General features: G+C 37.8%; 1 protein-coding gene across 2 annotated transcripts in view; it reads left to right on the plus strand.

The window, feature by feature from the left end:
• The window catches only part of ascc3 (activating signal cointegrator 1 complex subunit 3), a 174,354-nt gene that overhangs the window by 11,697 nt on the left and 134,868 nt on the right, over positions 1 to 27,789 (plus strand). For both annotated transcript variants that reach the window (XM_079445871.1, XM_079445872.1), the window contains exons 4-5: positions 1,089 to 1,672; positions 11,014 to 11,134. In XM_079445871.1, coding sequence (XP_079301997.1) covers positions 1,089 to 1,672; positions 11,014 to 11,134 — 705 coding nt within the window. The remainder of the gene's footprint in view (positions 1 to 1,088; positions 1,673 to 11,013; positions 11,135 to 27,789) is intronic.

Below are 27,789 nucleotides of genomic sequence, written 5' to 3' on the forward strand. Positions count from 1 at the left end.
AGAGACGTGCTATCTTTGCTCCTAAATGAGATTCTAGAAGAAATGAGCATGTATATTATGAAGATACTGTACAAGTTTAACTCTAAGACGTGTCTGTAAACTGGCTGTAGTGAACAGCCACCTAACAATTAGCCAATTTTTTCTTAATAAAAATTTCTCAATCTTAATAAGCTGTTTCTTTTAGTAGTATAGTCTGTATTTACTCCTGGGGCCTCATGTATAAACTTTGCCAAAATGTATCGAAATACGTGCGTGGAAAACGGCGTACGCACATTTCTATGCCCATATTGTGGAATGGTCCATTGTCCGATTTAAATGGGTCCAATGATGATAACTTACTGTACAACCGCAGCTGCACAGAGCATAGGCATATTCACAACATTATGAAAAATACCACTGTATTTGAAGGATACAGCTTGACGTAAGAAAAAAACGTAAGATTTGTGTGTTTCCTTTTTAAATTCTTTGTCAGTGATGCGCCAAATCAGACAATTGTATTTACACTGGAATAAATATAGGCTTATCTGTTTCCACTAAAAATAGCTCAAAGATGTTCACCTTTTCAGAAAAACTGCATACATTTAATTTGACTTGAATTGTTTAAAACAATTGAAATACTATTTGGCCAGTGGAAAAGAATGAGGTCAACTATATTCTAAAATAGGCTATTTATCTGAGAACTCATTTTTATGGATATTGAGCTATTTATTCTAAAACATACTGGATGATTTTGGGAATAAAAATTAATGTGGCACAAATGGCATTTAGTCAGTATCTCATATTTCCTTAATGTCTTGTACCTTTGACGGTGTTAAACATGATGTCACATGACGTTATGCATAGTAAAACGAGGCGTTGTAAGCTCCATTTATGGTTATTCCAGGGAGGAGACGGGGTGCAGATGGTTCTGAAAAATCTGAAAACGTTTGTACGTACGCAAAATCTAGCTTGTGCGCATACGTACACTTTTTGGATGAAATCTACGGAGAGTTTTATACATGAGGCCCCTGGTCAATTCTGAACATCTGCATTTGTGTTTTTGTGCATGTAAACAAAATATTGTAAGTTTCTTTGACATTTTTTTGCAGTTGGTACAGATTATGGGCAGGACACCATTGAAAGTGCCGGAGTCTTCTTGTTTAAAACATTCCACAACAAAGACCAGATTGGTCATGAGGAAACCAGGGCCATAAAACAGATGTTTGGACCCTTTCCGGCCTCGGCAGCCGAGCTGTCTTGTGCATCTGTGGGTCGTTTAGTGGCCCAGATTGGAGAATCTCAGGTGGATGCTTTCATCCAAACACAGAGTTCTCTCAAGACGGTTAACCGCAGTTCTATCTTTGGACAGAACATTGCTTTTTCATTTGACACGTATGTGCTGGACGCTCAGGATACTCTGCCCTGGTCAGAGGGGACTGATATGGAGCAGGACGTGGACTTTCACAGCTTCCTCAATAATCATGTTGGTGAGCGGAGGGCTGGGGGTGACAGAGATGATGCTTACTCAGCGGAAGAACTGGAGCAGAGAAACCCAGACAGCTCCATCCTGAGACAAGAGGTGGAGAAATACCTGAACGAGGGAAATATGGTATCGACCAGTGCCGAAGAGCTCTCCACCTCTCTTTTTGAGATGCTTGCTTCCACAAAGAGTGATGACGAACTACAAAACGAGGTGAGAAATGTTAAATAAAATCTATACATTTATTTTGTATATCTGAAGTGTAATGCTGTATTCTACGACCAGTTTTATCTTTAGTTATGTTTAGTTACTGACTGTCACTCACATTGTACAAATGGTTTTATGGAGGCTACAAATGCATATTTCAGAGGGTCTTGGAATTAAGTGTTTATTAAATATTCAAAGACTTGTTTAAATGATGAAAGCACGTATTTACTGAATGGCAACTGAAAGCATTATAATATCATTTGCCATTCTATTACTACTGATAAAAAGCCAAACACTATAATACATGCATACATTATTTACTCTTTGGCCAAACAGGAAAAATTTATCGGATGATGCAGATTAAAAAAAAAATTAAATAAATAAATAATTAAAATTAAATAAAAATGTAAACATTGTTAAAATATTTTTGTTTCATTATGAAACTGATGGGACAGATTGTGGTGGGTTGCCATAAATAAATATAAATATATATATATATATATATATACACACACACACACACACACACACACACACACACACACACACACACACACACACATATATATATATATATATATATATATATATATTTTTTTTTATATATATAATGTATAGGTTGAAGCTTGGCTTACCTTGTCTTTGTCTGGCTCAGTGCAGTAACTGTACAGCAGCATAAATGATCAATTCTGTCAAAGATCAGAGAACTGATAAAAACATGTTCACGAAGGAAATTGGATCACATTATGTTGTAACCTCGTGCCTCAGCATTAAAGTTCATATTTGCAAGACTGCCGACACATTAATTAGTTATAACATGCACAACTGCTTATTTGTGACTCTAGAGTGCAGTCCACCGTGAATAAAGCCCACTTGTACAGTAGATCTGTTTTGCAAACAGAAGATTGTTCAGTCATAACACCTTCATTGAATCCCACGGGAATCTGAAGGCCTTTCAGGTCAACAGTGTTCTGTTATGATATGCATGCACAAATCCTCAAGGTAGACAGATACACACATTCTTTAGTTTTTTTGTTTCTTAAATTGGGTATTGGATGCGAAATTCACTTTTCCATCTTGTTTGCATGTACGTGTCTTAGCAGTGTACAGTGATAAAAATCCATTCACTAATTTGCCTTTGACCGATGACAGACTATCTAGGGCTGTGCGATATGTTAAAAAAAACCTATCACGATTTCTTTGATCAATTTTGCGATTTCGATTTTAATCATGATTTTGACACACACAGACATGCTTTACAGTCATAAATGCATTCAGTGTGTATTTGAAACATATTTCCAAAAGAAAACCAATTAGAGTTTTAGCAAACAGCTGTAACATGTCTCTAGAACAGACGTAAGGCAAAATAATCACTAAGTAAAAGTGTAACAAAATGTCTCTAGAACAGACATAGGCCTTTGGCCATGCATTGGTCATAGAGCACTTTGTGGCACTGCCTCAGGTGTTGAAATAGATTTGTTGCGCTAGGTTCGCACGTACTCCATCTGCAGTGCGTATACACACTGTGTAAGCGGTGCAGAAGCAGCAGAGACTCATTTTGCTTTCACACAGGACGCGTTTGCAGTCCGCTCCTGATCCACGGCTAACACAACATTTATCCATTATTTTGATTTCAAATCCAAACGTTGTTACTGAAAATGCTTTTTCAGCATGATTCTCTTTTATCACAGTACAGTAATACAATCTTTCATATACACATTCATGTTTAAACTCAATAAATATAACTTTGTTTTGCTACCTCCAGTGCCATCTATTATTGCCTTGTTTATCTAAAAGTGCACTTTTGCTCGTTTTAAATCCAAAAAGCCATGTGTTGACTGTCAATACACTTTTATTATATGCATTTATGGTGTAATTATGGTTCAGATAGCATACTGCGGGAGGTCGGGGCGCAGAAAGAATCGTGCTATAAAAAGCGATTTAGAAATCGTGCACACTCAAATCCTGATTTTATGACAATTTCCATTAATCGCACAGCCCTAAGACTATCCCCTATTAGCATATTTCTGGCCTCGGTATGACTTTTTGAGAGTCTTTTTTCATTATTTTAATTATCCCAAACTTTTGACCACCAGTGTGTAGCAAATTAGCTCAAAGTGAGATGAACATAATTAATCATAACGGGTTATCAATTATATATTCATCTTCAGGAATTATAGCATTAATAGTACAAGAAGATGATTTGTTCGTCTGCAGTACGGACAGTTTTAATCGTCTCTGGCCACGAAAAATAATTTCTTCCCTAATAGATTGCTCATAGAGCATGTAACAAAACCAGAACTTTGAAGTGACCTCGTTCTGTGAGCAGCAGACAGACAACCAAGCGTGAATATGGATGTTTATTAAACTACACAACAGGAGAACATGCAACATCGAACTAGACACAAACATTCACACATTAAACATTGAAGCCAACGCAAGGAAGGCATGGAGAGAGAGAGGGAGAGAGGGAGATGGAGAGAGAGGGAGATGGGGAGAGAGAGAGAGAGAGAGAGAGAGAGGGAGAGAGGGAGAGAGGGAGAGAGAGAGAGAGAGAGGGGGAGATGGGGAGAGAGAGAGAGAGAGAGGGAGAGAGGGAGAGAGAGAGAGAGGGAGAGAGACGGAGAGGTAGAGAGAGCTTGCTCGCGTGCAAGAGAGTAGAGTCTAATGGCAGGTAAACACATCAGCTGAACACAACCTGTTAGAACATCGGAGAATCACATCACCTTAATTAAAAGAGGTCGAACTTGACATTGTACTTACAGTACATGGTGTCATGATGAAACATATCAAAAGGACATGAAAAAGCACTAGAACCACTACTTTTTTTGTTTTTGTTTTAGTTATTTTTTTTTGTGGGTAATGCCTTTTATAGTCTCTTTTTAAGTGGTATTACAAAACCGTAGGCTAAGAATGCAAGTATACGCGCTGTTTTTGATGTGTAATCTTCGATGATAGGGGTGGTCCCCTGTGCCAACGATGAGCACTGTAGTACCTGAGTTACATCCTGTTCTAATGTTCCTCACGTAGTTGACATTTGGAAGCCAGCTATCCCACTGACACCTTTAGATGTGGGATGGCCTTTGTGTGTCCGTCTCTCCACTATTCTCTGCACGTGTCACTCCAAAGTCAACAACAGAAAAGTTAAAAGGCTGCCCATTCACTACCATTAAACCTGACAGTGACAGTGTGAAGAGCAGCTATTAATATTTCACATTTGTACTTTATACATTTGCTGCTGATTCACATATATTTAGAGCAATGAAAGGAGGGGAGATTAAATGATAAAGCTAATTTAAAGGCTATTTAGAATTGGTTTTCCAGGAGAAAATTGCAGATTGATGGAACGCTTAAAAAATATAACGGCTGGAAAACTTATATTGATACAGGATGGTTTGTGATGCTAACATTCACATTTTAAATGTATAAATCCGTATTATTCTAATTACTTAAGAGAATTTAAAGGGACTGATGTTTGCTTGACAGCATTATGCAAAACAGTATCCAGATGCTTAGAGTATGTATTTAATCTGACAGATTGAGAGTGTGACTGGATTTATGAGTTTCTCTGAGGCAGTGTTAGACCAACATACTGAACTGAATTTAGGTAGATTCTAGATCCTTGGCTGGATATTTCAAAAGAATAGATAAATAATAGAGATGCACCGATTGCAATTTTCTTGGCTGATTCAGATTATATATAGGTTTTACATAGTGGGGGGCTAATTAACGTAAATAATGATTTAATAATTGAATTAAATAATAATTATTCTAAAGCACCATTTTACAGCTATAGTGTTTAAAGAATAATGTTAAAGTGAACGCAATATTGGTAATTCTAACCGTACGCTCGTATTTTTTAATAGAATACATCACATCCGGTCGGGCGGTCGCATACGGTCTAGCCTCAGAAGTTCAAATATTTGAACGCATCCGAAGCTCAAATCGGATCTGAATTTTCCGCATACGCATATGATCGGAACTCCATGCAGCTCCATTGGAAATGAACGACTTCTGGTCTGTCGCTTGTCATTCGTCGGAGATAGTGGAAAGGTGGCTTTAGATGTATTTACACAGACTGTTTGATGAAACTGAGATTTAAACATTTGAATGCATAACGACTTTTATAAGATTAAGTGAGTCATTTAGTCCTTCATTCAACAGATTCGTTAAAACGGCTGATTCATTCAGAATCGAGGCAAGTGACTACTGTCTTTATGAATGGGTTACTGAATCATTGACTCACTTCATTCGTTCAAAAACGTGGATTCATTTAACGAAACACTGCTGTGAAAACGAAAAACCGGCTAATTCCGGTCCCTGGCCGGTCGATCGGTGCATTTCTTTTATATAATCTGTCAAACAGGCTGTAAATACAATGGCACATTCTCCAAGATAAAACGCGATCACATAATACACCATATAAATTATACGTATAAATAATAATTATAACTATTTTAATGGCATTCTTATCACAGTCATTACAATAATCAAACCAACCTGTCTAGGCACAATGATATATAGTTTTTGCATAAAAAATTAAATTATGATTTAAAAAACTATCATGTACAGTCCTACTTGACAAATATACTTTATATAATCAAATTGCAGAAATAGAAATAAGATTTGTTCACTTGACAGTTAGGGGAAAAACACTAGCAATTGTCACTAGCAAAACCTTAATGAGGGCAAAAATAGGCTTTGTTTTCTTTAAGCAGAACATATTTAGTGTGAAGTATAACCTTGACATTTCTTGAGTCTTTGTGAAATCACCCAATCATGAACAAATAACACTTTCTGTGTTGGTAGAAAAAAATACAATGAGCAAAATAACAATATAACTGCATTTAAAGGAAAATACTCTGCTGGGGCATTTAAAACGGTAAACGGTACACCACACAAGCACAGAAAGACAAACAAACAAGGGAAGATTTTGTAATAGTCTCTGGAGAGTACAGGAAATGTGTATCTATCTGTTGGAAGGAAATGGCTTTGTACTTTCAGCATAGACGTGTGCATTTGTTGCCTGCTTGCCTTTTTTTAAAAAAAAGCACATTTTCAGCTTTTGTTTAGCATCCCTGCAGGAGTGCTATCTGTACAAAAGATCTGCTGAAAAGATTTTACAGTCATGTCAGTGACACGGTTACATCCATACCATTTTATGCCATTTGGCTGTTAAAATCATTTTGGGAACAGAGTGATTTTTAGATTACACAGCATGTGGAGTACCGTGATTTTTACATAAAGTACAGCGTACTTTGTACCGGACGAACTTAATAACTTTTATGCTCGTTTCGAGGCTCACAACACCGCCCACACAGAGCGCGCTCCCGCGGCTGTAGCAGAAGAGGCGAGCGCACTTTCCTTTTCTGTCGCAGATGTAACCCGATCCTTCCGACGGGTGAACATCCGCAAGGCTGTGGGTCCCGATGGCATCCCAGGCCGTGTGCTCCGAGCATGCGCATTCGAACTGGCCGGGGTTTTCACAGACATTTTTAACCTTTCCCTCTCTCTGTCTGTGGTTCCCGCATGCTTCAAAAAATCCACCATTGTGCCCATACCAAAGAAAAATAAAATCACATGCTTGAATGACTGGAGGCCCATTGCTCTGACACCCATCTTCAGCAAGTGCTTTGAGAAACTCATCAGAGACTACATCTGCTCTGTGCTGCCTGACTCACTGGATCCCCTACAATTTGCATATCGCAGAAACCGTTCCACAGACGATGCTATTGCCTTCACCCTGCACACTGCTCTCTCCCACCTGGAAAATAAGAACACCTATGTGAGAATGCTGTTTGTGGACTACAGCTCAGCATTCAATACCATAGTGCCTGCCACACTGGTTGAGAAGCTCCAGACTCTGGGACTAAACGGATCTCTGTGCAGCTGGATCCTGGACTTCCTGACAGGCAGATGTCAGGTGGTCAGAATGGGCAACAACACTTCATCCCCGCTGACCCTCAACACTGGTGCTCCTCAGGGCTGCGTCCTCAGCCCACTCCTGTACTCCCTGTACACACACGACTGTACAGCAACACACAGCTCCAACGTCATCGTCAAATTTGCTGACGACACAACGGTGATAGGCCTGATCACTGACAACGATGAGACGGCCTACAGAGAGGAGGTGAGAACCCTGACTAAATGGTGTCAAGAGAACCACCTCTCACTCAACATCGACAAGACCAAGGAGCTGGTGGTGGACTTCAGGAGACAGAGCAGAGAACACACACCCATCACCATCGACATGACACCTGTGGAGCGAGTAAACAGCTTAAAATTCCTCGGTGTTCACATCACTGAGGATCTCACATGGTCCGCTCACACAGATGCAGTGCTGAAGAAGACACACCAACGCCTCTTCTTCCTGAGACGGCTGAGGAAGTTTGGAATGAACCCCAGCATCCTCAGATCATTCTACACCTGCACTGTGGAGAGCATCCTGACAGGCTGCATCACCGCCTGGTTTGGAAACAGCACTGCTGGCAACCGCAAAGCTCTGCAAAGGGTCGTGCGAACTGCCCGTCACATTGTTGGAGGTGAGCTTCCCTCCCTCCAGGACATCTACACCAGGCGGTGTATAAAGAAAGCCCGGAGGATCATCAATGACTCCAGCCACCCGTCCCACAGACTGCTCTCTCTGCTGCCCTCAGGAAGACGTCTCCGCAGCATCCGATCCCGCACTAGCCGACTGAGGGATAGCTTTTTTCCTCAGGCTATCAGGCTAATGAACAGTCAAAACTAATATACCTACAGCATAATCCCACCTTACAGTATACGCACTGCACTTTAATCCCATACAGTTCAAACTGGACTACCAGTACACTACTGCACAAATACAACAATCTTTTTGCCAGCACCGGATACCATCCAATGCACATCCATGACATTTGCACATCCGGTTTATATATAATCTGCTGCATCTTCGCATATTACTGTGTGTATATAACGTAGAATGTGTACTACATACTGTGTATAATGTGTATCGGTAACTGTATGTCTGTCTAATAGTACACTGTGTGTACTGAGTATATGTATGTGTATATTACACATTGTCATCTGTATAAGTCTGTACGTATGTATGGTAATGTCTATATGTAAATTGTTTTTGCAGTGTCTGGAGCACGCTCTCAAGAATTTCACTCACGAAGGCACACGTGCTGTGGTGATGTGACAATAAAAGTGATTTGATTTGATTTGATTTGATAAAGTCAGTTGAATGAAGGATGCAGCGATTATTAAGGTTCACTTACACCAGGCACACTTTTTTCACCATGACATTTAAAAATGGAACAATGCTTCTTTATGAGCCTCTTCATATTTTGCACTGTTGTTAAACTGCTTTTTTACTTTCACTTTGTACTGTAGGTACTTCTTAAAAAAAATCAATTATAATTTTAAAGGAACAGTTCACTCAAAAATGGAAATTAGCTGCAAATGTACTCGTGCTCAAGCCATCCAATTTATAGATGAGTTTGCTTCTTCATGGGAATAGATTTGGAGAAATTTTGTATTCCGTCACTTGCTCCCCAATGGATGCACTGCAGTGAATGGGTGCCATCAGAATGAGAGTCCAAACAGCTGATAAAAACATCAGTAATCCACTAGCAATCCACAAAAATCCAGTCCATCAATATTATGAAAAGAGGACTTGATTTTAGCCCGGAAGCATTTTAAAGTCAAGAGAGAGAGATTTTTTTCTTACAAACAAGCAGCTTTTCACTTCACTAAATGTTCATTTATGGACTGCAGAGGATCCACTGGTGAGCAAGTGATGTAATGTTAAATGTCTCCTGTTCCCTGGAAGAAACAAACTCATCTAGATCTTGGATGGCCTGAGGGTGAGTGCATTTTCAACACATTTTCATTGTGTAACAACTAACCAGTGTGATCTTTTAGTCCTGTCTTCTGTTTGGGTCCCATTGCAGCTATGACATTTAAATGTACAGTATATGCGAGTATTTATAGGATGTACATTATAGTAATGTGCAGCTTTATGAATGAGATGGTTCAAAATTAGCATCACACTAGGGGTGGATGGGTGTCTTGCAAAATGTTTTTTTTGTTTAAAGGTTATTTGCTTCATTTAGTCATGTATGGAAAGTAAAAACTGCACTAGTAAAACAAAAAAATCCCAAAGAACCACCCTTATTTTAGACATTTGCAGATCAGTATTATCCTTTAAAAGCTGCTCTTAGAGCGGTAATGGCTCTTGTTATTGAAGAAGTCCAGCATGATAATTCGATTGGACCACATTTCCCCAGTACTGTTCTCATTAATTTAACTAACATTGTCAATGTCATTGTTTCACAATAAAGCATACGATTGTAGCTCATCATTTCAGTATCTTCCATACTGCAGTTCCCCTGAGAGATGAGTGCTCAATACCATATGCAGTGTTCTTTATGTAAAACTGATTTATACATGAGACTAGCTTTTATGGTGATTTTCAACTCATTAAGTTTCGTGAAGTCTTGAGTATGTCTTGCCTGCTATCTTTAAAAGCTTTGCCTCTACTTGTGTGTAGCTTAGCTTTATGTGTATTAAGATAATTAACAGGACTTCGCAGTATTTTTACAGTACTAAAGTATATATTAAGATTATTATTTGATTGACTTGATTGCATTTTTAAAGGTATTGGTATTTTTTACAAATGGCAAAATTGAAGAGTGTTCGGTTTATTTATTAAGCCTGACTGGCAACGTTATTGTATTTGTTTTTTCTTTTTTGTTTTTAAATAAAATGTAGTTTTATGGTGTATTTTAATTGTATTTCTTGTTGTTAGTTTCAGTATAACTTTAGTTAATCCCTTGTAAAGATACAATAATTGCTCCATATGGATAAGCTAATAATATAGTAATATAATAATATAGCTAAATAAGGTATAACACATACAGTAATAACAAGTAACTCAACACCGTTTTTTTGTCAGTTGCACTACACGATACACTGCAGTACTCGTGATTAATGAAACGTTATGTTATAATGCTACATTTCACAGTAAAATACTGAACTTTTATGATTCACCACTGGATCCACTCAGTTTTTTTCAGTCTCAGGTGGCCCACTTGGAGTACAATGGCCACTGATTTGCCAAAATAGTTTGTATCAGCAAGACTTATAGTGTTCTCTTTAAAATGTTTTGCAAAGACAACAACTGTGATTCATAATTCAAAAAAGTTAACACCTTGCAGCAAATTGATGTTTTTTTCACATGTATTTTTTTCAATATTGAATCTGTTCTGGTTGCTGTTTTATGTAAACCTCTTGCAAATCTGCACATATCCTTTGTCTCTAATCTCTTATTTTTCTCATCCCTCTCTCTCTCTCTCTCTCACTGTTAGCTGTTTGAGTTTTTAGGTCTTCAGGGATTTGAGATGATCTCCAAACTCCTCCAGAGAAGGTCAGACATTGTGGATTCCCTGGTGTCTGTCCCGTTGGATAGCAGACCTCACTTAACGTCAGGTGAGCTTGGTAGCAACTTCTTAGGACTTCATAGCATAAACAAATATCTCTCCATGTTTTATATTTGTGGTCCCACTTTATATTAGGTGGCCTTAACTACTGTGTACTTACCTCAAAAATAAGTACAATGCACATATTATGTTCATACTGCATTGCAAAACACTATTGCTGCTATTGAGGTGGGATATGGGTAAGGTTAGGGACAGGTTTGGTGGTATGGGTAGGTTTAAGGGTGGGTTAAGGTGTAAGGGATGGGTCAACAGTGTAATTATAAATGTAATTACAGAAATTAATTACAGATGTATTTACATGCAGGTATTAAAAAAATATATATAACTACAATGTAAAAACATGTATGTTCGCAATAAGTGCATTGTATTAAATGATTAATTTAAATGGAAGTACATAGTAGTTAAGGCAACCTAATATAAAGTGGGACCCTATTTTTCTATGATTTAGAACAATATAAAAGTAATCAAAAAACACAAATGGAAATGTAGGAACACAGCACATCTCACATAAAATATATACTTTTTTTAAGACAGCTAAAATGATGAAATTGTGCTTTTTTGTGTGTAATTAAGTTCTAGTTCAACAAATACGTTACCAGTAATCTTGAAGTACTTTAAATCCACTAATCAGAAAAGTCATTTTTACCTGCTAATGCCCCAACCATAAATGCTTTATGGAATCTGTAGTGCTTTTGCTATCTACCCTGATATGTAGCTTTTTCTGAATACGTTTGTATTGTTGTGATTCATCATGGAGATTGTTGGAATTCTTTCTGAAGGCTTTCTTTTTCTTTTCAAGGTAAATTCTTGTTTTAAGAATGTTTAGATTATTGTAGCAAATCAAGTGGTTTGCTTTTATGGATTCTTTTAGCAGAAAAAAAAGGTTAAAGTGAATGCAGAAAATACTTGTGTGGGTGGTCAAGTGGTCCAGTCATAATGAAATGCAAATAGTGGGCAATCTAATCCATATTTTTAAGCCATGCTCTTCTAGCTAATGGTAATCTCAAAGACTTGTGTGATCTATGACTTTGCATGGACAATTTAAAAACAAAGAAAGGTTGTCTGAAAGAGTGAGTGAAAGGAAGATGGAGAGAGAAATGGGGCCACTGACCCTTTAACCTCCATAAAGCTTTACAACCGCCACCTCTCAAAACACTGTAAGTGCGTTTGTCTTTAAACCTTCTCTATTAACCTTCACTTCATGATGATCGACTGTTTGTCTGAACTCTGGATGCTGAGTATCAGGATTTACAGTACCTGCGCGCTGCTCACATCAGAGATGGAAATGCAACTTAGTGCTCACTTAAAGGCTATTCAAGTCACACATGACCATTTTCTTGGACTATCACAAGGCTGTTTAGATTAAAATACATTTTTCGCACATTCTGTCTGTCACCTCTTTATTCCGTGAGAATGTGTGGTCATTTGCTTCTTTGCTCTACAGCAGTGCTTGAACATGCTGGCAACTTTAGTGTCCTGAGGTTTAAAGACGTTGATGATCGGACAAGTAGCACACACAGCAAGCATGTAGTCTTTTTCAAAGCTGTTTGTCTGTGGTGATTTCATCAAGTAAATAATGCTAGAAATGTGTGTTGTTATATATGAATTATGTTTAATGATAATAATTGGTGTAGATCAAGTTAGCAGTGTGTCTCATGCTGAGGATGTGGTTTAGCATACGGGAAAACAAACCCTAGTTACCTATATATTTATGGATTTACTATTGAGTAGCAATAGAAAGAAAGAAAGAAAGAAACAGCCTTTATTCAGTGTTTTTGTTCCAAAGTATGTTTCTCATATCTTGTACAGTATATATGTCTTTATAAACAAATACATTTCTAAAGATAATTTACACTGCCCTCCAAAAGTATTGGAACAGGTAAAGACGAATGAATATGAGGCAAAACTACAGAATGTCACATTTTATTATTGGGTGATTCAACACATAGATATTTTACCAGCTAAGAAGTTCAGCACTTTTAGAGTTCATCCCTCTATCTGATGTGAGCATAAGTATTGGAGCAGTTGCCTCACAGGTCTTTCTAAGTGATCAACTGTGTCCTGTTGCATTAATTCTTCAGATATTAAAAGCAGGGAATGTGTCATATCAGTTATATCCATTACTTCTGCATTCTGAATCTTGCATTCAATGATGACCCACACAAACCAGGATGAAGATGAGGGAGCTGACTTTGAGAGAAAAGCAAGCAATTTGGATGCTAAAAGAAAAGAGGAAGTCAGTTAGATCTCTAGCAAAAACAAAAGGCATGGAGAAATCAAGAGTTTGGAAACCACCAGCAACCAACAACTACCTGATCGGCTGAGAAAACAACAGTAGTTGATGACAGACAAATCATAAAAGCTGTGAAAATGAACCCTAAAAGACGTGTCTGTCAAATCACCAACAACTTCCAGAAAGCTGGGGTGATGCTCTGACAATCTACTGTCCTCAGGAGACTTTGACACAGAATTACAGATGCTACACAGCAAGATGCAAACCTCTGACCGGCACCAAAAATAGAAAGGCAAGATTAGAGTTTGCAAAAAAGCACAAAGGTGAGCCAGAAGAGTTTTGGAACTGTGTTTATGGACCGATGAGACAAAGATTAACCTTTATCTAAGTGATGGGAAAGCAAAAATGTGGAGAAAAAAGGGAACTGCAAATGATCCCAAGCATACAGCCTCATCTGTAAAGCATGGTGGAGGTGGTGTCATGGCATGGGCATGCATCTCTGGAACAGGCCCTCTCAACTTTACTGATGACTTAATGTATGATGACAGTAGCAGAATGAATTTGGAAGGGTACAAAACCATCTTGCCTACCAGTATTCAAGAAAATGCCACCAGATTCATTGGGAAGTGCTTCATATTGCATCAGGACAATGACCCAAAACACCCTGCCAGTTCAGTCAAGGAATTTATAAGGGCAAAGAAATGGAAAGTCTTAGATTGCTCAAGTCAATCTCCAGATTTAAATCTGATTGAACATGAATTTCACCAGCTGAAGAGGAGAGTAAAGGCAGAAACTCCCCAAAACAAGCAACAATTGGAATTGGCTGCAATAAAGGCTGGGAAAAGTATTTCAAAGGATGAGACCAAGAGTCTGGTGATGTCTATGGGTCACAGACTCACTGCTGTGATTGTGCGCAAGGGATCTGCAACTAAATAATAGCTTTTAATCTTTTATATCTGCCTTATGTTCAACTGTCCCAATACTTATGCTCTCATCAATGAGTGGGATGAACTCTAAAAGTGCTGTTCTTTTTATTTGGTAAAACATGTATGTGTTGAAACGGCCAATAATAAAATGTGACATTCTGTAGTTTTTTCTCATATTCATCTTTTAATCATATTTGCAAATGTCTTGACTCCACAGTCAACAGAGCAGTTTGTCTTTACTGTTCCAATACTTATGGAGGGCACTGTATATTTATTTTGTGTATAGAAAACTATTACCAAAAGAGATTTAATACTTGGGGGGTAATGGTGAATAATGATGAATAATCATCAGATATATATGCAAGGGCTGTCGAGCGATTTAAGTTTTTAATGTAATTAATTGCATGATGTATCGACTAATCTAATTAATCACAAATTATTCACACATCAATTTGGGCTGAGAAATTATCACCCCCCACAAAAAATGTAAAGTTATTGTATTAAATGAGAAAAGCATTCAATAGACCTTACAAAAAAGTAGCTTTAGAAAGAAATAGGTGACATTAGCCCTTTTCACACATACAGACTTTACTGGAAAATTAACGGTAAATTGCCGCTAAAAGATCATGTGTGAACAGCACCTTTTCAAAAATACGAGAAGTTGTAACATTACCAGTAAATTGCTGGAATGATGCTGTGTGTGAACACAGAATTACCAGTATGAGTTCGAGTTCAGAACGCGATGACATAAGACGTCTACTCTGGGCCAATACGAAGCCATTGAAATTAAAAATTCAGCGGCTCTGGGCCAATCATAAAATTTTTAAGCAGATGACGCATTTACTCCATGCTGTGTAGTTCGGTTTGAAGTCGTGATGTCTCTGGGCCAAAAGCGCTGCTTGAATGGGAACGTTTGACACACAAATGAAAACATCAACAAAAATACTAACCGTGTATACCCATCCATGTTTACAAACACAACACCGGGAGGCGCAGTCGTTTAGAGGTATTTTCTGGTTAATGATGCCACAGAATTTACCGGTAATTTGAAACGGATGCGAATGGCGTTTTCTGGAAAAAAATTGAACGTTGTTACCAGTGTAAACAGTGCATTTGTTAATTTACCGGTAAAGTCATTCTGGTAATTTTACAGCAATTTATTGGTATTACTGTGATAAAGGGGCTACGGAGTCATTGAATCATTCATTGAATCAATTTAATCAAACGGCTGATTCATTCAGAAACGAAGCAAGTGATTGTCTTTATTAAATGGGTACAATTTGTTAAAAATCACGTGGATTCATTTAGTTATGAAACACTTGTGTTGTTCAGAGATGCACAACAGTTCTGCAGTGGCTTTGTGTTGAACTTTTTTTTTTGGCGAAATTGAGCAAAAACAGACAATGCTTACAATTGTGCGGATATTCAGGATAAAAACAGCACTCTTGGTCATGTGATGTTGCTAAATTACAGGGCATTTTGCCCTCATATCTTGAATTTTAGAGACCTACATTCTAATAGACTACATCATTCAGTCTGTCATCGTCCTTCATCATGTTCAGCATCTATCAGTTTTCAGCCCAAACTTTAAAAATAAATTTTTCCCATGGATGGTTGATCCTCTACTGAGGGGTATTACTGGATGTTTGATTATCTGATTGGGTAAACCGTCAGCTTTGTGAAACCATATCAAGACATGAGCATATATCATAAAAAAGCTTTTTAACTAGTTTGTTTCTTCTGCTTTTAGTAAATGCCTGAAAATGACATTTTTACACAGCGTGAGAATATGAGCTAAAGAAATATGTCAGAATTCTAGTTACCAGGCTTATATTATGTCTTCACACATTTAAAACAGAGAGAATAATCGTTGGAGCTTTGTTTTAAAAGTGTGAAGAGAGGGCTTTAACACACAGCACGAGGTCTTTCACCACAAATATCACATAAACCCGTCTACGGCCAGCTACAATAATAAACCATTGCTTTCATAAGCACTGTCAAGTGTGACAAGCCCACGGACAATAAAATGTGCAGCAATAAAGTACAAAAAAATCAAAGCTAGTTCAATGTAAAGTGTCTTTAAGAGGGTTTGTTCTGTCTTTCGACACTCACTGTGAGAATAAGTGACTATGAATATATGTGCAGCTCTATTGCAGGACTGTAATTTCTAAGCTATATGTCATTTCAGTTAGCACTCTCTTCCTGTGAGCACTTGGCCATTAATGAGGAACTGAGTTGCTCTTGAAAGACTTAATCCATGAAACTTCCACTTTTTAGTGAAATGGCCCTTTTCTGTAAGTGTTCATAAAATTAGTTACCAGAGGTTGCCTCTGCTAGTGTGCAGCACTGTAAAAAGCTCTGGAAGTGAGTGAAATATTCACAGTGCTGTATAGTCAAACTCTTTTTTTTTTTTTTTTTTTTTTTTTATATCATAAAATTTTGATCATGTAAAATTTTATTTGAATTTGTGATCACCTATATACAACAAATTGTAGAATGTGTTGCATACTTGGATAAACATCTCATGATGCACCTTTTACACCTGTAATGTAGGCAAGCCAGAGTTTGGATTTGCATATATATATATATATACAGGGGCGACATTGGTGCCAGATGTTAGTCATGGAATCCCGATGTCAGCCCTGCTGCAATTTGGAGCAGTTAGCCAAACCCAGGCCCGGTTCAACGAGGGTGCAAGAGGGAGCTAAATACACTCCAAAAAAGGCAAAAAACACCCTCAACTGAAGATCTGGCCAACTATCTAGCACATATTTGTTTTTGCCCTCTGGACAGCATCAAAAGTGACTATTTACAATATTTTCAACTTGTTTTTGCAGCATTGAGCAGTGTAGCCAATCACAGACATATCTGTTGATTTCTTGATTGCAGTGGCCAATCAGAAACATTTGGTGAAAATTCACTCTCTGCTGAAAACGCTGGAATTTGTTCAGTGTAGTTCTGCACACTCGTGAATCCTCTCATAACAGAGTGCAGACATGATGTAAATTAGAGATGCATCATTTAGTTTAGAGAGATTTATTGATTTAAGATGAGTGACTGCTTTTTAGTGATTATAAAGGGAGTGCACTTTGTGTGCTTTCTATGCTATAATCCATTCAGAATTTGTATGAAACTTTTGTTTTTCAGACGCATATGAGTAACATGACATCCATATATTTTTGCTGGATTCACTCTCGAAATGGCAGCGATAGACAGTGATAACAAAAATAGGGGACAAAAATATGTGACAAAGAGGGGACAAAAATATGTGAGAGCACCTGATTTAATTCTGGAACTGGCCAATCCTCCACAGATCCAATTCATGGAACAAAAACTTTATTGAGATCTGGCCATATCAACTATCACTGTAAAAAAAAAAAGAAAAGTTGAGCCAACTTAACATTTTAAGGCAACCAGCTTCAGTAGATTTTTGAGTTTTTTCAACTTGTTGTTTTAAGTTTATGCAACAAAAAGTTGAGAATCTCCTACAAAAATAAGTTGAGAGAACTAAAAAATCTGCAGAAGCTGGTTGCCTTAAAATTTTAAGTTGGCTCAACCATTTTTTGGTGTTTGTTTACAGTGCAGCTGTCAACAATGTTGGTACGCAAATGAATGATCTGACCTTATTTTTATTTTGGTCATGCATTTCCACTTGTGCACCAATTGTGTGCATCCCCTGTATGTATATGTTTGCTGTAACGCACTTTAAAGAGAAGTAAGCACATTTTGTTCCATGTAATGACATGATAAAAAAAAAAAAAAAATCAAAATCAATAAAGACAATACTACAAATGCAACTGTAATGTATAAATACTTCACAATTTAAATACCATACCATTATTTTTTGTTGGCATTATAGCAAAGGGCCATTCAAACCTGAAATCTAGGCAAGCATGGCTATTTTTAATAAGATTAAATTTAGCAGAGTTTTGATTTTAATATTGATTATTCACTACTTAATTCTCATACTCTGCCGTAGTGCATATGCATTCAGTGTTAGTAAGTAAATACATACATATTACTAACATTAATAATGTGTAGGTTTGACATCTTTTGATGGGTAGTGTATCAGTGTTCAGTATTTCGACAACCTTATTCTTTGTTGGGCAACTTCATGAAGGTCACAGGTGTCAGTTATGATAGAAGCATTATAAATATGATTCTCAAAAATCAACGACAACTGTGTACCTGTAGTAGCTCCCCATAACTTGAGCGAGTGAGTCACATGAAAGGACGAGAGGAGGGGATATTCAGCGGCTGTGTCTGTAGGGGCTCAGGGGGTGCAGACGTGACCGTGTCCCCAATACAGCACCGAAGAAAAGCCCACAGCCGCCTTTGAGATGGAAATGTTAAGGAGGTAGCGAGGGTGTCCAAGGCAATATGAATTATTCAAAAGAACCTTTTGAGTCTTGACGGTCAATATCTGTGACTGAAAGGAGAGACAAGCCCAGAACCGTGGTTCTCAGAATAGGATTCTTAGATCTGAAAGTATGAGCCGGTTTGTCTGTAATAGGCATTTCTGTCAGAGCCGTGAGATGTGAACTAGGTTACAACCAGTTTGGCATAAGAATGTGCTCGAGTATCAGGCTTTGTGTTACATTGATAGCAGCACAGCCGTGTTCACACACAACGCCATGAATGCATGTTTCATGTCTCTTCATGTATCCATGAAAACATGAGTGGCCTGTCATGAGGGGAGATTTGTATCAAGAAAAGCAGAAAAATAACTTTTCGAGGATCTCTTTCTTGGTATATCAGGTTCTAGGTCCTAACTTTTATTACAGGTTTTCTTTGAGTCGATTGAACAAGCTATAAGATACACAATTGTTGTTTTCTTTCAAGGGTTAGTACACCCCAACATTAAAGTTCTATCATTTACTAACCCTCATATTATTCTAAACCCATGAGATTTTTCTTCATCTTCAAAATGAAGATACTTTTTCTCATCTTTCTCTTATCATTTTTGTCCATCCATGGAAAGTCAAGGTCGTAAAATATATTGGTTTATTCCAAGTCCTGAAGAAGTATGATTGCTTTTTAATTATTTAATTTAGGCTTTTATTCACATATAAGCATTGATCAAGGAACATAGACCACATCAATATTGTAAATGGAAGTTCAAAAGTTTACGCTTAACACGTGACAACTAATCTCGTGCATTCAAGACACACGTTTGCGTTTCTGCTTAGCAGGCTAACGTTTGACTAATGTCTGGATGCAGGTTCCCTCTCCATGTCATCTCTATAGACATTTTCGTCTTCTGTGGAACACAAAACATCTCTTTTGAAGAGCATAATCAAATAATTTTGGTTACCAACACCATTCACTTCCATTGTGTATAGAAGTATAAGTTACGGCATGAGGATGAGTAAATGATGAGTTGTCATTTTTGGGTGAACTATCTGAATGAAAGATAATAACAGAGATGTTAATACATGGGAGCCTGTATGTATGGGAGACAACATCTGAACTACATCAAGCCAGTGCTCCTGGCTAATTATCTAACGCTTTTGAGGCTGGAAAGCTGGTAATCGTTTTGTTGGCAGCACAATGGAGACCTGCTGTATATTCTGAGTATGTTTTTATGTGCATCATTGTGAGCTGGTTTGAGGGCTACTGTAGGTCTGAACTTACCTAAACAAAGAACTCAGTTGTTTGGTCAGCCACAGGCTTTGAGAAGATGAACTTGCTGGTTTTGAAGCAGTTCAGCCCAGCAGCACATTAAGAAGATGAAAGCCAAATGCGGTAGTTTAATGTTATTACTGACATGAGTGAGAGAAGATCACAGCTCAAGAAAGTCTGCCTCTTGGTGATAATTTCTCATTCTTTCATTCTTTTATTTAATGGAAGACCAAAACAGAATTACTTAGTGAATTAAGGTCTTTTATTTTTGATATATATCTGACACAGTTTTAAAGACTAAAAAGAACACACAAACAATATGGAGCTTCGAAAGAGTACTTTGTTTCTCAGCTACGGATTGGAGTGTTTCATGTTTACAATAGCATACTAACATATAAATATTATTATTTTTTTTTTTTTTGTACGCTTACATAGAATGTAAATTGCCTGTGTGAAAACTTAGATGACCTATATTGTTGATGAAGTGAGCAGCATATCAGCTTCGAAACACTGTTTTCCACAAGACTAGTCTTTTCATTTCCAATGTGATGAATGACCCAGTGGTTACAGCCTTATTTTGCACTCATTGTTTGGTCAGACTGCCAAATGTTTTACACAAAATGTAGTTATAAATGCAAATAAGCCTCTGGCATTTGGTAGACTTAAGAAATGAGGCAAAGTCCGCTCTCTGTGTTTTCTAAATATAAATTAAATACTATTTATTAAAACAAAAAAAACATCTATTTACTTTTATTATAACTCACTTTCTTTTTTGTTGTTTATTATTGGTTATTCATTTAATAAAATGACATATTTTTAAGTATTTCTTTTCAGAACAATAAAGCAGCAAATACTTGTTAAACACAATAATGAATATTTAGTGCCTATCTTGAGAGCTTAGTAAAAACTAAAGCAATAAAACCCCTGAAATGTCTCATTCAGCACTAACTGCACTATTTAAACGCGAGTTGAATAGTGCATAAGTATGCAAATTGGTACGTACCTAAAATCACACCAACTTGGAATACTTTTTGAAGTATGGCTGCAGCATATATTGAAATGAAATCAATATTGAGATATGGCTTGGTGTGATTTATCAAATTTTGAAACCTGCATTTCAGAGCATACAGCTCAAGATATGGTATCTCTGCTTCTTAGTTCACAGGAACTCTGCTCTGGTTGATGTGTGCGAAGGAGGAATAGTCTGTCATCGGAATCGTTTTTTACTTGAAAACTTTTTAACAGTGCAAATAACTCAGAATGCATGGAAATAACATTAGACCCCCCCTCTTTAAAATTGTTTGTCTACCAGTATATAACAATATTGTAAAGATAGTGGCTTGTGCTTTGCTGTTAGTGTTATGCAAATTAGTTAATTATTTGTTAGATAACATGGCTAAATTAACCAAATTGGTTGTGTAAATGTGATGCAGGTGTTTTCACTTAAGCTTCTCCACTGGTAATAGAAGACCAAGAGTTTGTGTCAGGTCTAGTGTTTGTTTGGAATTAAGTTTTTTTTTTGTGTGTGTGCGTGCATGTGTGTGTATCTCATAATAACTTAGAAGTAGCAGCTTACCTGGTGTGCTTGAATACCTGCTTTGAATTCATTTTGATTAATTTAAACAGACAGTTCACAACTCTTTTGTCAGTACTGGAGTTTAAATCAGACACCTTATTGAAATATCTCTTAATTCAACATCGTGATGTTGCTATCATTTTAATTAGTAAGGTCACAGGATGATCAGTGATTTTTCGTAAGATGGCATAATTAACATAGTCATTAAAGGGGACATGTCTGATTAGATCAGGCTGGTTGGTAATGACTTGTCTGAAAACCGAGCTCTGTCACTTCTTAGAACTTGCATTCAGACAGCTCCATCAAATTCAAACATTCCTTCATAGTCCTAAAAGGCTAAAGTGAAAAAAAAGGGTTGTTTTGCAACTCACTGACATCAGAGAGATGAATAAAATCAAACATGTGACATTTTCACGTCAACAACACTTATTGGGCGTATGGAAACTTAGCACACTCAGGGTTTACTCACACTAGGCATTTTGAACCTGGTTGGAAGAGGTGGGCCAGTGCAAGGTTCGGTTGGGCTCGGGCACAGTACACATGTAGTGTGAGCGCTAACCGCGCCGGAGCACAGAACAGATACTAATTTGTGTGCGCTACTGTCATCATTACGACCGCAAACATATACTATTAGTCACCTTTATTTATATAGTGCTTTTAACAATACAGATTGTCAAAGCACTTAACAGTATCAAATTGGAGGATAGAGTGTCAGTAATGTATAATAATAAGATTAAACACTCAATTTTCAGTTAAAGGCATTTCATTATTGAATTCAGTGATGTCATTGACTAGCTCAGTTTAGTTTAAATAGTATCTGTGAAATCAAATCGACGATAATCGCTAGAAATCAAGTGTCCCCAACTGAGCAAGCCAGGCAAGGAACCAAAACTCCCTCTGTGACAGGATGGAGAAAAAAACCTTGGGAGAAACATGCGCGACTGCGCTCTTCTTCCACTGCGGCCACGTAGAAGAAATAATGTGCCTCGCGCGTACAAAAATGAGTTGGGAAGCCATTTGATTGAATGCCGCCAGTAAAAGTAAAATAATAGCAATGCTCGGGCAAACCGCTATAGAGCAGATGTCACGACAGAGTTAGAACCGGTGAATGTGCTTTACAGGTTTCATAGAAAGAGAACGATATGCACCAAATGAGTCGCTGTAGAAACTGAATACTTCAATGGTTGCGTTGCAATCATCAGAAAAAACAGTGATTTAGTGAAATATTATTGCAATTTCTAATATTGGTTTCCTATTTTAATACCTATACTATAAAATAGCATTTATTCCTGAGATCAATAATCACTTTATCACATCAGAACTACATCTAAAACAAGTCTTAGGGTGTACTCACCTTAGGCACTAGGGATGTGCATTTCATAATTGAGGCCAATGCGGTATGCATCTCGATACAATGAGCTTGCTGCTTAACATTCAAATATATGACTAGTGCTTGTTGTAGCAGTTTGCAGCGTGCTTCAGTAGCCCTCCACTTTCCCCAGCTCCACCTGTATAGGTCTACTACGAGGTGATTAATGTATGCTATAGGGGGGTTATTTCATGTATGTTATATTTGCAGCAGCAGTATTTCTTATATGCTCACATCAGTATGTTGTGGATGTATTGGCAGTAGAAAGTCTCGGTATTTGCTGTGCCGCCGCAGCGTAGCAGATCTATTCCGCCAAGACCAAATACATTAACATTGTCATGTGCATTACCATGCCAATCCCTCCGAGTGCTGTCATGACAGAACTTTTATTTCTTTGGTTCAGACAGACAGCAAATAATAAATTAACTTAAGTGTTTTCTGACTTCTAACGCCTCAATGCCTGTTTCATAAAACAAGTTTACCAAATAAGCCAGGTTTGTTTTAGCTAGTCTGACTCATTGTCAAATGATTTGGTTCCATAAAGCAAATTTAACACAGAACAACCTCATCGTGGCAACTTATTCTGGGAAGCTAATTTTGGCCAGGGCAGGCTAACTCTCAGGCTAAAATGAGCTTCTCTAACACTGATCAATAGGAATGCAATGATATTACCACTGACTCTCTCACATCACAATTATCATTATTTTACAGTCTCTAGCCATGCAGCCTTTCTCTCTGGATTTATTGCAGTGGTACATTTTATAGTTAGCAGAACAGATAGCAGAACATTAGAGCATTACAGTCTAAAATTGCTCAAAAATCTTAGCATTAAAATCACTAAATTATAAGTTAAAATCACTAAGTTAAAAATGAAAATAAAGAAAAAAAGACTACATTTTAACTGGTATAAGAAGCACACATTAACTCATTTGATCTTAGTTATTAGGACTGTACTAGCTTACATTTGATTTACCCATTACAATAGTCCCTTTACAGTTACTGCTATCATAAGAATACACTTATATGTAGGTTTAAAACTCGTGTCATACTACATACTAAATTTAATGTCCAAAAACAAATATTTTAGCAAAATGTATATTGTACTCTGAATTATTGCGCTACTATTCGATTGCGCTCCATCTGTTTAGCTCGTTCACTCGCGTAAGCCTTGTCTACATTTTATTCTTTCCCACAATGAATCACCGCGGCTGAGCCCAACTGAACCGTGCTTTGGCCCACCTCTTCCAGCCGAGCCTGGGATGGCTAAACGAACCACGCCCGGATACAGTACAGAACAATCACACTAGTCAAACGAACTGGGCTTTGGGGGTCAAACGCACTTGGGCACGGTTCAGATCGCCTAATGTGAGTACACCATTATATACTAACTGAAAAGCAAGAAACTTCACAGAACAACACTAATCATCCTAATGGTAACTTGAAACAAACACTACACAACTTTTACACTGACTAGACCAGAGGTGGGCAATTAATATTCCCAAGGGGCCACATTAGAAACTGGGGTGGTTTTTGAGGGCCGGACCAATAGACTTACCCAATATATTATATCTCCTCTTAAAAAAACAGTAAATTAAACATTACAATGAGACAATGAAAATGTGGAGCACACAATTATATCACTATTTAATAAACATTCATAAAAACAGTTTGGAAATGTGCATTTGTTTGAAGTTTCAAAAACTGTCAACTTACACAAAAATGCAAGTACATGTGTTTTAAAGACCAGCATCACAACATTAACTTTATATAAAAAAGCAATAAATGCCCCAGTGTTGTTTGTTTTCTCCGTCTAGTAACGGTTTGTTTTCTCCGTCTAGTAACGGTTCACCTGGGGAGTGGCACATTCGAAAAAGCTTCTTTTCTGTCCGGGCATATTAGCGCTGCAGAGTCCACCAAACATTCTTTGATAAACTCCCATCAGAGAATGGCTTACTGTTTTTTGCGATTTTGTGGGATATCATAAAGCTGGTCCTGACTGCTGCATCCCTCGATGTATGAAGCTTGGTAAAAAGCCCTTGCTGCTTTTGCAGCTTAGCCAGCAAAGCTTCAGATGTCCGTGCCCGCTCTGCAGCCGTCAAGTTCTTGTATTTCTCTACATGTTTAGTCTCGTAATGGCGATTCAAATGAACTAACTAACTATACTAAGCACACAGCTTTACCTTTGACATCAGTAAATAAATACTTAGAAGTCAATGTCTTGTTAAAAACTCTACATTCTGCATCAATCTTTCTTTTTTTTTATGTTAGCTGACATATTTAAGGGCTAACGACGAACTCTTGAAAGCTGTCCTACATATAAAACTTGACGTGAGTGCATAACTGCGATAAAGATATTTTTTGCTGCAAGAAACCTTGAAAAACTCCACTTACTATCAAGTTAAGGGCCTGAAGATATGACCAAAATCTTATGCTTATTAAAGGGGTCATATGATGCGATTTGATGTTTTCCTTTCTCTTTGGAGTGTTACAAGCTGTTTGTGCATATATAAGATCTGTAAAGTTGCAAAGATTAAAGTCTAAAACCCAAAGAGATATTCTTTATAAAAGTTAAGACTCGTTCACGCCCTCCTAAAATGGCTCATTCAAACACGCCCCCACATATCTACGTCACTGTGTGGGAAGATTTGCATAACACCGCCCAAACATATACACAAAGAAAGAAGGCGTAACTTTTATTCTCGCTGTAGTATTGTTGTTACCACCACCATGTCGTGGAGACGCTGTATGTTTCGTTGTGAAAGCGAAAGTACTTTGTTTGGCCTTCCAAATGAGTACATAACTAGAAGTCAGTGGTTAAGTTACATTTACAACACTGTTCCAGAACAGTTCAACCAAAATATTAGAGTGTGTGCAGCGCATTTTACGGAGGACTATTTCCTGATCCTGGGGAGAGTAGCCTACAATGTGAACACTATGAATGGCTATGAACACTATAAAGTGGGGCAATTCCAAAATCGCAAAGACGGTCTGGTGCTTTTGACTCACAGCCTGTAAGTACATTTTGATATTTAAAGAATTTGCTACTGACTATTCAAACGCAAGTTTTGAGCAGTGTAGAGTAGTGCTTGTTTGGCGTTTCTATGATCACAAATGCAGACATGGTGTTATGTTTACGCAGCATGGGGCGCAATGCGCAAAAAGAAAGAATGAGTCATTATAATCAGTAATTATGTCCTCACTGAATGCAACAAATGCCTCTATGGTGGGTTTTATTGTTTTAGTCTAGTCGCGCCGGGACATGGCATCACACACAACATGGTAAGGGCAGTAACATTTCCGCCACACGCTTGAGGTATTCGCCAATCACAACGCACTGGATAGCTGGCCAATCAGAGCACACCTCGCTTCTCAGAACGATGAGCTTTGTAAAAATCAGCGTGTTTCAGAAAGGCGGAGCATAGAGGAGCAACAATAATGTACAGGATGTGAAAAATAATGTGATTTTTGAACCTTGAACCACGTAAACACATTGCATTACACCAAATACACAAAATAATGTTCTTTTTAGCAACATCATATGACCCCTTTAAAACGGTTTAATATGTTATGTAACTATTTAGTAATGACTTTGTTTTTGAATCCAGTAAACTAAACTCAAATTAAAGATAAATTATTCTTTTTTAAAGATTATTCATAACAAGCGAATCTAGCATCAGTGCAGCTGTTTCATGTATCTCTTGACAAAAACAAAAGACTATATAAATACATACATAAATATTTATGAATATAATTGGATGAGCCATGCTTGAAACTTTTGTGAGAAAGATGCTATATGAAATAGATGCACATCAGTTAAATTGCAGTTTAGTTATAATTATGCCAGATGCATGCAGTTCAGCATCATGGGTCAAAAAAGAAAAAATGAAAAGCAAAGCTGTCTCTGTGGTATATAGTATAATATAGTATCAGCTTGCTAACAGAGATTTTTTTAAAGGCTCCTACATATGCCATCATGCCACCTGTAGCCATGACTCTCTGCTTTCATTGTATTGGAAAAAACAAAACAAAACACATTTTAAACTTTCTCCTAAATACTTCCTGTGGTTTTCAACAAAAAAGTTGTGTAAGTGATGGTGGAATTTTTGTTTTTTTGTGGACTATCCTGTGTGCGATGCTTATAGAGGGACAGTTTAGAGCAGTGTTCAGGTAGAAGGAGTGAAGGACGTGTTGTGAAAGACAGATGAATAGGGGGAGCAGATGGGTTTGCCATGGGTGAGCCTTTAGAAGAGATAAAGCAGAGATCATTCAGACAATCAGCCCATGCCCCGATGCAATCATCTCATCTCATCTGCTTTCAAGAGCTATTGGGCTTTTTATTGAGCTGTTGTGCTGCAGACAGAGGCAGTCTGATAGCACTTTAACCCTCTGATAGGGTTAATATTAAACCGTAGCCTTTACTACGCCGGCGGCACTTAGTCTTACAAGACATGAGCTGAAATAGTTTTGTATAGATGAATGGACCAAAATACCTTTAGATGGTGGGCTGCTCTCATCAGCAACGAGAGACCAACTTCCAAGTCCAACAAATTAATGATTTCAAGGGTTGACCTGCAGTTTAATTTCTAGTCATTTGCTGTCAGACTGGATGACGGTATTATTTGTGCAGTCACGGCTGAGTGAGTTTTCATGGCACAATTTTCAGTTTATATTTAGCTTTTCAAGCATTTTTGATGCCACAGACCCCCACATTTTGGGGAAGTCATGACCTAATGGTTAGAGAGTCGGACTCATAATCCAAAGGTTGCGGGTTCGAGTCTCGGGCCGGCAGGGATTGTAGGTGGGGGGAGTGAATGTCCAGCGCTCTCTCCACCCTCAATACCACGACTGAGGTGCCCTTGAGCAAGGCACCGAACCCCTAACTGCTCCCCGGGCGCCGCAGCATAAATGGCTGCCCACT

This window comes from Barbus barbus (genome assembly GCF_936440315.1).
Source record: "Barbus barbus genome assembly, chromosome: 21".
Classification (NCBI taxonomy): Eukaryota; Metazoa; Chordata; class Actinopteri; order Cypriniformes; family Cyprinidae; genus Barbus; species Barbus barbus.